Source organism: Electrona antarctica (assembly GCF_951216825.1).
Source record: "Electrona antarctica genome assembly, chromosome: 6".
Lineage (NCBI taxonomy): Eukaryota > Metazoa > Chordata > Actinopteri > Myctophiformes > Myctophidae > Electrona > Electrona antarctica.
In genome coordinates, this window is record NC_136811.1 from 12,281,145 (window position 1) to 12,294,882 (window position 13,738).

The following is a 13,738-nucleotide window of genomic DNA, read 5'->3' on the forward strand; positions in this document are numbered from 1 at the left end:
CAGTGTAGAAATACCGTTACAGCAGGGTACAGGCTTTTAGACATAGTATTGGTCTGACTGTCATTAGACCGACAACCTTATACCTCAAACCATAACCTTAACCCATTTTGGTGTTTTAAACATTGTTATAATTTAGCTATTGAAAAATAGCAGATCTACAAGCTCATAGCGCGCCACCGAGTGGCGCGCTATGAGCTTGTAGGTCTGCTATTTTTGAAAAATCGTGAAAATTTGGCACAAATTTGGAATATATTGTTTTTCAGAGCGAACGTTTTTAACTCAAATCTTTGCTTCTGGGGGGGGGGGGGGGGGGGGGACATATTTTCAGATGAGGGCCGGAGGCATAATTTTTTGGGGTCCTTGACATCATTCCCTGAAGAAGGCAACTTGTTGCCGAAACGTTGGAAAAATAAAGATTTTGATGGCATCGTGACTACGAGCTGTGCGGCCTCTCTCCTTTCTCAGTATAAATATATTGAGCACCACGGATATAGAAACATGAGGTTTTTCAGAAAAAAAGACATTTTAAAAAGACTTTTTTTTTTCGACGTCGGGCCTAAATGGGTTAACCATAACCGCCAAGCACGGGAGCAGCCGTTGTTTCCGCATGTCGGTCCGTTTTGCTATGTCTAATCTGCGTGTGCATCCCGTTACGGCAAGTCCCGAATTCTCTATTTACTTAAAGGGGCATTCCACTCATTTTCAACATTTTACTATGTCGTTAATATGCCTTAGAGCTGCTGTGTGGAAATAATAAAAAAGTCCCCCCATTCTGTGTTTCCTAGAACTGGAGATCTGAAAAAAATCATTAACATGGTGAAACGCATCTTGATGACATCATCAAGATGTGTTTCACCATGTTAATGATTTTTTTCATACTTACAGTTCTAGGAAACACAGAATGGGGGGACTTTTTTATTATTTCCACACAGCAGCTCTAAGGCATATTAACGACATAGTAAAATGTTGAAAATGAGTGGAATGTCCCTTTAACCCATTTTGACCTGAGATCAGATTCTAAAAATGTCTTCTACATCCTGACAGTTTTCTGAAAAAGCTATATTTCTATGTCAGTCGTTCTTCGATTTTTCAAAAATAGCAGAGCTACAAGCTCGTAGCGCGCCACTCGGTGGCGCGCTATGAGCTTGTAGGTCTGCTATTTTTCAATAGCTAAAGCATAACATAATGCTAACACCAAAAGGGGTTCCCGCCCAAAATGGATTAAATGGCTGAAGTGGTTAATATAGCTATAGGCCTATGTTTTGTATAGCCTAATCAAAGTCTACAAAGTAACTAGTATAGTAAGTAAAAGTTCTTATTGCAATTGAGTAAAAGTAGAATATTTCCCTCAGAGATGTAGTGGAGTATAGACGTAAAAGGACTGCAAAAATTGGAAATACATCGGTGAAGTAAAAGTATCTAAAAAACTTGAGTAAATGTTACTTAGTTACTTTACACCACTGGCGGGTGGCTCTCTGAGGGATTTTCTTTATATTTTATTTATTAACCCATTTTGGCCTGACGTCGACATTTAAAAAATGTCTTCTAAATCCTGACCGTTTTCTGAAATACGCGTATAATTGTTTCTGTATCAGTGGTGCTCAATATTTCATCCCAAAAATTATATGTAATTGGCCGCCGACCCCCATCTGATAATATGTCATTCCAGGAAGCCCAGAAGCAAAGATTTGACTTAAAAACTTGCTCTGTAACAATATATATTCAAAGATTTCAGGCACGTTTTCACGATTTTTCAAAAATAGCAGATCTACAAGCTCATAGCGCGCCACCGAGTGGCGCGCTATGAACTTGTAGATCTGCTATTTTTCAATAGCTAAAGTATAACATTAAAACACCAAAAGGGGGTTCCCGCCCGAAATGGGTTAAAGCTTTTCAGAGTGACACCGGGAGACAATTAGAAGCGCGCTGTGTGTTTATCAGACGGGTCGCATGGGGTTGGCAGGAAGACGAGACGAGGCGAGGCGGCAGTGAAAACTGTGTCACTTCAAACATCCTGACAATATAGAGCGACGCGTCTCTGATCATCCCATCGCTGTCGGGTGGGAGACCTCGTATGTACCACAAAACCCCGCGTTACTTTTCGGCAGTCGTTCTCAAACTTTTTCCGTGCCAACAAGGACCCCCCACATTGATTATGTCATTTGGCCGTGGTCCCCCATATGGAAATGTTTTGAGCAAGAGACCCCTTTGTGTGATTAGCCCATTCTGACCTGAGATCAGATTCTAAAAATGTTCTTCTACATCCTGACAGTTCTCTGAAAAAGCTACGTTTCTATGTCAGTGGTTCTTGTCAGTGGTTCAGACCTACAAGCTCGTAGCGCGCCACTCGGTGGCGCGCTATGAGCTTGTAGATCTGCTATTTTTCAATAGATAAAGCATAACATAATGCTTACACCAAAAGGGGTTCCCGCCCAGAATTGGTTAAAAGAAAAGATGATTAAAAATCTTCCAAACATTTGTGAGATTTTTTTTGGCAGATGCACAATTTTCTGATTTATTTTGTATTTAGTCACAAGCTGCTGTATACTTTTCATGGGTTCAGTATTTACAGAATAAAGCCCTCAGCCACTCAACCCACTGCAAGAAAACACTACAAGTTGATGGAGGTACAGTAGGATACAAGGTTTCTGCCCCGACATCGATGATTCATCTACGCATCTGTTTTAACAGACGAGGGGCTCCTGACTGCCACCGGTCTTAAATGTATTTGTTTACTATTCTACAATATTTATTTTATGCTGCGTTCAACATGCAGTAATGAGCAGCTTAGTGCCTCTTCCTCCTGCATCTGGTTCTCTCGTCTGCCTGTTCCTCCTCTCAGCATCCTTCCTGCTCTGCTGGATCCAGGATTCACTCCAGTATCTATTCGTTGCCACTGCATCCATCAAGCTTGCTAGAATATCACATGATGCAACGTTTAATTTGCCAGTGTAAGGGGACTGATATAAGTCTATGCATGCGAGTGGTTCTCAAACGTCTTTGTGTGCCTCGAAGGACCCCCAAATTGATGCCAGGGACCCCCAAGAAGTGAAGATTTTTGTTGACACAAACTCAAAATTATTTAAAATACTATTTCAAACCCTTTCAAGATTTTTTCAAAAATGTAAAAAGAAAAAAAAGTAGCTTGACCTTGTATTCCCCCACTTTCCCCTCCCATTGACAGAATGTGCTTGACCTTTTGCCACGAATAATAAAGGCATATCGGTATGAACGAGGCATCAATTGTACTAATAGTTGCTTTCGTGTCGTTTCATTCGTCCCTCCATGTAAAACACCATGGTCTCTGCTCTGTTCTCCTCTCAGGTATTTCAACAACATCACGCTGGGCGGTCGAGACTACTCCTTCAACGGTGACGGATACCTAGCCAACCCCTACCTGGACGTCATCTCATGGACGCCTGGACGAGGCTGGGAAGATGTAAGGACGTGACATAATTTACTCTAATCTAGAGCTGTGTGTGTGTGTGTGTGTGTGTGTGTGTGTGTGTGTGTGTGTGTGTGTGTGTGTGTGTGTGTGTGTGTGTGTGTGTGTGTGTGTGTGTGTGTGTGTGCGTGTGTGTGTGTGTGTGTGCGTGTGTGCGTGTGTGCGTGCGTGTGTGTGCGCGCGTGCGCAGGTGTGCGCGTGCGCGCGCGTGCGCCTGTCGTGCAAAAGTCAAAGCATAACTTGACTTCACACTTGCCATGTGTGAAGTCGTGTTTGACCGGCGGTTGACCAGGACTGAAAATCCTTAAATCACTGCATCTTGCCTGTCTGGGAGTCTGTCCTGACGGTCACTCTGAGATCTCTATACTGTATCTCTGTCTGTCTGTGTCCATTTATGCTCATATATATGACACGACAGCATATAGTACTGACGCCATAGACTGGCATCGACGTACTATGACAATGGAATCTGTACAGTACAAGAGGTATTGCATAACATTGTTACAAGTAGTAATGATGACAACAGGGGACTGTGTCCCCTTCATTTGTTCTTGGGGTATTTGCTATATACAAACAGTGGCTGCCATTAATACAGCGGCCCAGGGAGCAGTTAGTTGTTCATGGGGACACTTCAAAAACAGAATGCGGTGAGGTGAGGTTTGAACCGGAAGCCATTTCATTCCCAGGTAGACTCTCTTTACCCACTAAGCAACGGATGGCCATTGTCTTTTGTCTTTTGCTTTTCTCCAAAAGCTTTGTAGCAAATTATTTGTACACTTTTTCTTCCGCAATTTAGTCATCATGCCAATTAATTCCTCCCACTGCTGAGGAGCCCCCACCGGGAGGACGTATAGTCACCGCTGTCCAATACTCCTCCCATTGGTCATTCCTGGCTGACAGGTGCCTGTAGGAGGACCCGCAGAGACAAAAGTCCGGTCCATGAGGCACCATGGCCGGTAATCCAGCATGACAGTGTGTCGCAGGTTCGAGTCGCGATCCCTATCAATAAAGAGCCCCAAAAATATCTTTAATGAAAAGCCAGCCAGCTTCCCCTCCCCCGAACACGGCCAATTGTGTTCATAGACGCGATTGGCAGGCCGGATACACCGTGGTGGGTTGGAGCCCCTACACTTCCATGGTGGTGGGATTCAGGGGTGGACCGGCCACAGGACGTACCGGGCATGTTCGGCCCACCGGGAACGATCAAATTTGAAAGGTCCGGGCGTGCTGCCATTCTGCCAGTGCCATCACGATAATTTCACTGTACCTGTATCAGTGAGTGACAAATAAACTATCTTGAATCCCTTTGCCAACATCATTCTTGTGAGAGCAACAAAGGGTTGTGTAGTTGTCTGTTGGTTTGTATCATTTATGCTGTTCTGTAAAAGTGATGGTATTCGGGCTTGTTTGTTTGTGTGTGCCTCGGCGGAGCGGGCGGTATAGTTTCTGCTATCTGCACGCTGGTTGTGGTGGACTGGTCTGGGCCAAATTCGCGCGAAAATGACTGAGCCGAATTTTTGTCCCAGTCCAGCCCTGGTGGGATTCAAGGGTCCTGAATGGTAACCTGACTCCGCCAGATGGGGCAGCAGAGAGTACACTGGGTTCCCCCCCTCCTGCTCCCATCTGGGAACTCACAGGCAGACTCGATGCTCCGGCCACCAAACGGCCTGGCCAATCAGCGGCAGCTAGAGGCGGGATCAAGGTATACACAGTCCTGCCTTGATCCCGCCACTCGTAATTCTGACGGCGCATTAGTCCGACAACGTGGCTTTGCGTGCGGTAACTGTGGTTAGGTTTCTGGTTTAAGGACTTCAGTGTTTTGTACCATACTAGTGTATGAGTACAGAACAAAGAATGTTTGCTTCCGCCATCTTTGTTGAAGAAGAGTCTGGGCAATTAAGATTTAGTCTTACTAGAAGTACTAAAAGTTTCTCAATCTTATATTTAGATTTAGTCTGGCTTAATCTAGTCACCTCTGAGGTAGGTGTCTGGAGGTCAATGATTAAAGTGTGATTACCTTTGAGGGGATTAAGTCCACCCATCAAGCCCATTAGTGTCAACCTCAGACCATCGTGCCCTCGGAATAATGCGTCTGTTGTCTCATATACAGTAGTCTGGCTGAGTCACAGTTTGCACCCGGGTCGCGTGTAAACATCCTTTGAATCTCGAGTCATGCAATCATTTCGGTCAGATCTATTATTATTCCAGACACAAAATAATGATAAATTAATTCCTTTGTTAACCCATTTTGACCTGAGATCAGATTCTAAAAATGTCTTCCTGACAGTTTTCTGAAAAAAGCTATGTTTCTATCAGTCGTTCTTCAAAAATCACACCCGTGTGAACTGAGTGGTGCAAGGTCTTATATAGCCTGATCAGCTGTGGTCTGACGTAATGTCAGTGACCATAGTAACCATGCTCATTCTTTTGGGCCCCACGTACAGGTACACACAAACACGGATACAAACAAAGCTGGTTGTTGGAGTGGTTTGCACCACTCAAAAAAATAGCAGACCTACAAGCTCGTAGCGCGCCACTCGGTGGCGCGCTATGAGCTTGTAGATCTGCTATTTTTCAATAGCTAAAGCATACCATAATGCTAACACCAAAAGGGGTTCCCACCCAAAATGGGTTAATAAGGCAGCATCCTGCCAACGTTTTTGGCTACGCACGCCATCCCCAGGCTCTGATGATGTAAGATTCTGACATAATTTGCACATTCATTCGTTTGTTTTATTATTACGGGGACGGCTCACAATTAAAAGTAATTGCACCAGTGTGAGCGAGCCGTTAATTTGCATCAATTCTCTCTGGGCAGGTAGACAAAAAAATTAATGACGCACAAACGACCACGACAAAATACACATCATTTTCTTTTTAGTACAAACAGCAGAACCAAGAGTCCATCAGAGTCACTAGTCATTTTCTCAGCATACACTGATACTATAATTTATTCTTCAATTTGTCAAAATATAGTATATTGTGAAGGCATGCGTAGAAAATCATCTCTCGTCGGGTGAAAATCCTTTTCAGAAAAAGTAACGAAACTATACTTGTGTTCTAAAGAATCCGATCCGTAGTTCCGTAGTTATTGCGAGTCGCAGTTAACTCTGGAATCGTGCAATTCCCGTGTGTCGTGCAAAATCGCCATACATGGGAAAGCCCCCATATACTGTATGGTGCCCAGGTCTCGTGACATCACTATGACATCTGATGCAATTAACGTATCCCCCGCTAACGATTTCTTTAACGTATTCTTAATGAAATGAACTATCGCCCCCTAGCGGTGGTTGAGTTAACCCATTTTGGCCTGAGATCAGATTCTAAAAATGTCTTCTACATCCTGACAGTTTTCTGAAAAAGCTATGTTTCTATGTCAGTCGTTCTTCGATTTTTCAAAAATAGCAGACCTACAAGCTATGAGCTTGTAGATCTGCTATTTTTCAATAGCTAAAGCACAACATAATGCTAACACCAAAAGGGGTTCCCGCCCAAAATGGGTTAAGCCCATATGGAAGCATTCCCCATCCATCCTTCCTCTGCGATGTCTCCCTTTTGACCTGGTCCCTGTCCATTAAAACTCTAGATGGGCCTGCCCCAAAGTTATTAGTGCAGCCGCGCCCGGCAGCCGGCGAAAACTAGAGTTCTCAACAGGCCCGCAAAATTAAGGCCCGGCTCTCATCAAACCCTGTACACTCAAGAGAATGTCCCCACCCTTAGATCTCCATATATGGACGTGACCTGTTCTGACATTCCATATGTTGATCTGACCTCATGAAACCCTGTACACTCAAGGACATGCTCCTTATATGGCCAGTACAGTATTCATTCCATGTTGATCTGACCCCCCCATGCAGTCTGCCAGTAGTCTGTCGTCAACGAGGCGGATGCGTGCACTGTTTTAGACGAGCTCTTGTTTTGGTGTTAGCATTATGTTATGCTTTAGCTATTGAAAAATAGCAGATCTACAAGCTCGTAGCGCGCCACTCGGTGGCCAGTGCGGTGGCCACCGCTGAAGTGCCCTTGAACAAGGCATTGAACCAGTACGATGAAATGTTCTATGAGCAGGGCCTGGCTGGAAACAAGTTCTTGAGCTTAGCCCAGATACCCTGGGTAAATATAGTAATCATCATCACGCATCACAATGAAACACGTCGTGACCTTGCAGATTGCCTATTTTTTGCTACTCTTGCACTCCACTGTTTTGTACAACGAAATAGGCCATTAATCTTTCATTTAAAAAAGAAAAAAGTACACATTTGACACGACGATACAAGGTTTCCGCGCCACAGTGACGATATCGTGGCATCTCCAATGCCCTTTTGTGGGGAAAGGAGTGCAACCACAAGGAAGCAACCTACCCATAATTATGAACCATGCAAGAACAAAGCTGTCCCCGGTGCATCTTGATCAGGGCTTATGCGCTTACCTCTTTGATCGCCCGTCACGCGTCAAATGTGTTGTTTTCTGCCTGGAGTGCATTTGTTTATTCCCATAGATAGCTTGTACGGCGGGAGCGCAGAAATGAATTCAACTCATGTCCAGTTTATACCCCGCGATTTTGACACGCCTTGCTAGCCCTGACATATTCAGCTGTGATTGACTAATGGAAACATTTCCCCCCGCTCTGTGTTACAAATCAAACACGAGAGAGCTGACTGCCGGCTCCCTCTCCAACGTCACTGTCTGAGCCGAGCGCTTGTGTTTTGAAGAATGTTGTACATAATTTGTAGCAACAAAGAAGGCATTAGGAGATTGTGGTCTGCCCCACCCCACCCCCGTACCCAGGGAGCTACTGTATAGTACAGTGCATACAGAAAACGGTAATGGCTCTGAAATGGTTCTTTAGCCTACGATTCCACGAAGAACCATCACCTACGAAAGAACAATTTTAAGTTATTTCATGGACTCTGAAGAACTGAAAGCTGGTTCTTCACTCTGAAGAACCAGCTTCGGTTCCAGTTGGCACCATTATATTATTGTTCAGTATTTGGCACGGCTAAGCATTACGGACGGCTGTGGCTGCAGGAGGTAGAGCAGGTCGTCCAATGATCCCTGGGCCGGTGGTTCGAATCCCGGCTCCTCCTGTCCACATGTCGAAGTGTCCTTGGGGAAGACACCGAACCCTACATTGCCTCCAATGAGTCGGTCGGTGTGAGCTCGCCACCATTGGTGTGTGAATGTGGGATGTGAGGACGCCGGCTTCGACTGTTCGCCGCTTCACCTCCCAATGTATGAATGAATGAACCATTTGTAAAGCGCTTTGAGCACTTGGAAAAACGCTATAAAATGCAATGAATTATTACTGTAAACCATGAACGGAGGAGGGTATAGTGGCAGCTATGTCACCCGCGTCCAGTACGGGTCTAGAGACTCGCTATAGGACCAGGTTCAGTAAGTTAGAATGTTTTATCAGGTCTAGTCGGACCGGTCCGGTTCTACACAGGGTGGTTTAGTTTCGGATCCCATTTGGACCCGTGCTACCCTCCATGGACTGAGTTCTCTATCCTGTTTTTCTGTTTATTAATGAGCCGGAGAGACATGCATGGAGACGCCAGCTGTTACTGAACAAACACTATATAGCAATAAGTAGAGATGTGCAGTTTGAAAATGTCATAATGTTCCGCCATTGACAATTCAATAGATTGTCAGTACATTGTCAGAATGCAGAAAGGGGGGGCATTTGCCAAGGTGTTATTTGTTCATTCTATTCAGATTCCCTGAATAGAGTTCATTTTATTTTATTTTTTAACCTTTATTTAACCAGTAAAAACACATTGAGACCATGGGTCTCTTTTACAAGAGGGGAACTGCAGTAGCCTGGTTAATAAACCAGACCGAATCAGCCGTTGGCAAAAAAAAATTGCCTACCAGCGGATTACGGTCTGGCGAGGCTCAGTAGCACGCCTCTTTCCTACAACCGAGAACAGGTCGTACCAATCGGGACACGGTATGCAATATGGGCGGGCTTTGGTACAGTGACGTTCAATGCTTGAGACCTTTGACTGACAGTAGCACTGACCAATTGCGTCAAAGAGAAAATGTTTGAACCCGCCCCCCGGGAAATGAAATCCAAGTGGAGCCAGCCCAGACTAATATACCGCGACAGTGTTGTGTGATATTAGTCTGGCTTATTAGCCAGGCTAGAACTGCAGGCCAAGAGGCAGAAAGTAAAAGTACACTTCAATGCTACATCGTACATGTCAAATTACAGAACAACGCGTCTGTTCAGTAGCAAAGCAGTAGAATTAGCATCAGGCTAATCAGTGAATAAAAACTGCAGGGAAAACATGCATTTTCAGAAAACCTCCAGGAAAATAATCAGGAAATTGCAAAGAGTTGGAATGTCACATCTGTATCACAACATACAGTATTTAACCCATTTTGGGCGGGAACCCCTTTTGGTGTTAGCATTATGGTATGCTTTAGCTATTGAAAAATAGCAGATCTACAAGCTCATAGCGCGCCACTCGGTGGCGCGCTATGAACTTGTAGGTCTGCTTTTTTTGAAAACTCGTGAAAATGCGGCACAAATCTTTGAATATATATTTTGGACTTACACTTATTGTAACCAAAGACGATCACTTGCCCTGCCTTTTTTCCAGTACAGTACTCGAGTGAATGAACTTAGTTACTTTCCGTCCACAGTGCTGACTACAGTGCTGCTGAAACAACAGCCTGAACAGAGGGTATAGTGGCAGGTCACCTGGGTATCATGTTCGGCAGAGAGCGCCTCGGGCAGGTTGCTGTACGATTGACCCTCTCTCTCCCTCTCTCTCTCTCTCTCTGCTTCTTCTCCTGTGTCAGCCTGCCGTTTTCCCAGCAGACCGCTATAACTCCTTGTCTTTTCAACATCCCACAGCATCCTGCTTGTTCCTCCGCATCCGTTTGATGTATATGCCGGCGTCCATGTTGTCATGTACGACCGTTTCTCTCCTTGCCTCGCGTCGTGTTGGCACAGTGTGCACATTCTCATTAGGACCACGGTTCTCAAACTTTGTCATGGCAAGGACCCCCAAAATGATCTTTATTTCTCCATGGAACCCCCCCCCCCCCCCCCCCCCCACCCCCACCCCCCACACACACACACAAACACAACTGAAAAAGGTTTTGTCCAAGGGACCCCAAGAAGAGAAATTGTGTTTTTTTTTTTGTTAAACAATATTTTTCAAATATTTAATCATTCCGTTAATATCCTGTTTTTTATTTTGATACTTTGATAGGGTACTAACTTGTGATTAAATGTTGAGTTGTAGTTTAAATGAAATAGCCTATACGTCGTCATGGTGTCATATATCAGTACTTGTCCACATCGGTATAAGCTCCCTCCTACACAAAATGGCACACACATGAGAACATTTCTTTGCATACATAATATGATACATGTATACAGTAGCCTGCTATAACTAGTACTGTAACCAGGTTACGTTTGCAAGATGCAACTTACTATGGCTTTTATACCTTTACGTGAGTAGAAGCCATTATACATTTGACATTTTGATAATGAGATTGTGCACACAAATGTGCTCACAAATGCATGCACGCAAGCACGCATAAATCAATGTCTTGTCATCCAGGCACTTTGTGGTTTGACGTAGGCCTGCGTGCCGCACGCACGCACGCACGCACGCACGCACGCACGCACGCACGCACGCACGCACGCACACACACACACACACACACACACACACACACACACGCACCTGACAGTGATGGTGCCGGGCTTGCCGTATAGCTGCTGTGTGAAGTAATGTGCGATCGATAGCTGTCGACTTGTTTCCGTGCAGGATCCCCTGCTCTCGTCTCGAAAGACATAACCGAGGAAACCGCTGCTGATTGGTGCATTTAATGTGTGTGTGTGTGTGTGTGTGTGTGTGTGTGCGCTCTGCATCTCAGAAATCCATCATCTGGGCCCCTGTCACCCATTAGAGGTGTGTGTGTTCTTCATTTAATATGGAGGGATTTGACGTGAATTCCCTTAGAGAGCGCCCCTCGTTTGCTCATCCATACATGAACCAGGTGCGCTGGTACAAACGACACCACACATGACACTCCCACACACACACACACACACACACACACACACACACACACACACACACACACACAACACCTCTACATGGGGCCAAATCACACATAGCCGCAGTCGCACATAGCGATGCGCCCACCCACCCACGCAAGAACATATGCACATGAGTGCAACAACACACACACACACACACACACACACACACACACACACACACACACACACACACACACACACACACACACACACACACACACACACATGTGCGCGCATGTGGGAACATGCTCACTGCTACCATGTCCCTCCGATCCCTTTCAATTAGAGAGTTTCCTGCTCTGCCCCTTACAATTCCCATACACACACACACACACACACACACACACACACACACACACACACACACACACACACACACACACACACACATGCACGCGCACATGCACACACACACCAGATGAGGGCACATAATCATGCTTATCTTACATAAATTCTGTCACACATGCGGCATGCGGCAAATGCACAGGATGAGGATAAGACCCATTGCCTGGCTGTTATGCACAGGATGAGGATAAGACCCATTGCCTGGCTGTTATGCACAGGATGAGGATAAGACCCATTGCCTGGCTGTTATGCACGTCCACGCTGTGAATATCTAATGTTGTCTTTGCAATGACTGTTGGCTCTGCCTGAATATCTAATGGCATGCGCACATGCGTGGCGCATGCACACATGCGTGGCGCATGCACACATGCGTGGCGCATGTGCGCGTGTGCTCTCTTTGTGGGCGGCTTGCAGCTTATTCTCCACACATCTCTGTGATTGAAATGTTCCTATAATCAGCAGAAGTGAGTGTCAATTCCTTGTGTCCAAATTATGTTTATATCCTCATTGTCTGTAAACATCATTTGGACACAAGGAATTGACACTCAGTTCTGCTGATTTATAGGAAAATGTGAATCACAGAGATGTGTGGAGAATAAGGAGAGATGCTGTGCACCGAAGCAGCCTGACTCCAGACTTGTCCATTGCAGGCGTGCCGCTCCACCAAACGAATTAGCATTATATGGCTTGAGGGTGCTTTTAGAACTCGCTATGCCCTTTCCCAAACGTATGTGGCCAAAATAGCGAGGGTGTGCCAACACGGTGAACACGCCCACGGCCACACCTCCAACCGCAAATAACGGAGTCGGCATAATGGATAGCGGGGTAGTGCTGCACCAAAATACCATTCAGGGACATGTGCGAGCTAGCCTGGGTTCCAGCCTGAATCGCTGCGTCGCGTGAATCTGTTTTGTCACTCGCTGCTCAGTCTGGAACGCGTCCTATCTCCAAGGTAGGCGGGACTTGTAAACGGGTGAAATCGACCTATGGCTTCTGATTGGTCTGGGATGCGGGTTGAAAAAAACCCCCACCAGTTTGACCTTGTGTCAATGCGCACTGCGCTACATTGCGCTGCTGTTGCTCTGCCACATATACGTATCATTCACTAAACTCACCCCACACAGACGTCAGGTTTTTTTGTACTACTAAATCTTAGTGGACATAGTGGACTGCGGAAATTAGTGTTTACGTTTTACCGTAGGTTTTACTCTTGAGTCTCGAATGAGAAAGCAACAACGTGGCTACGTAACGGGTGACGTTATGTAATACGAGTCTGCTGCCTGCTGGCCAGCGGCTATAAGGCAGGGGTTCTCAAAGTTTTTGGCTGGGGGACCCCCGGAAATGCTTTGGCCATGTCTCGTGACCCCCGCCCCGCCCCCCTCCCCTCCCCCAATACAAAAATAACCTTAATAATGGAGAAAATATATCATAAATAAATACTGAAACCAGATATAATCATTAAGGAAAGTGTGTGCATGCACCACGTACTATGTAAACTCTTAATTTCCATTTTCCAGCCATTCAGTTGCAAAAAAATAAATATGAAAATTATCTGGGGACCCCCCAAAATAATCTGGCGACCCCCCCCCGAAGGGGTCGCGACCCACGGGTTGAGAACCCCTGGGCTAAGGCACTGGCAAAATTAGGGACCAATGTGTCAAACCCTATACTCTGACTCGTCCCCTTTATGCCATATGGGGATATCTGTATACCTGTCAGTCCTTGTCTCGGGAGAGATACCATGTCTGGTGAAGCCACAGTCTGACACAAATATACTAAATCGATGAATCTGCGTACCTCACGTAGACAGAGGGAGATGCAGGTTGTCGTCAGCCTTATGTGAATGTTATTACCGCGGGTGCTTGCTGGCAGAGATTTTGCAC

At 45.5% G+C, this 13,738-nt stretch overlaps 1 protein-coding gene across 1 annotated transcript in view; it reads left to right on the plus strand.

Annotated features, from left to right (window-relative positions):
- The window catches only part of grin2db (glutamate receptor, ionotropic, N-methyl D-aspartate 2D, b), a gene marked incomplete at its 3' end in the record, with an annotated part of 290,078 nt that overhangs the window by 146,318 nt on the left and 130,022 nt on the right, over positions 1-13,738 (plus strand). The window contains 1 exon segment of the mRNA XM_079503474.1: positions 3,325-3,439. Coding sequence (XP_079359600.1) covers positions 3,325-3,439 — 115 coding nt within the window.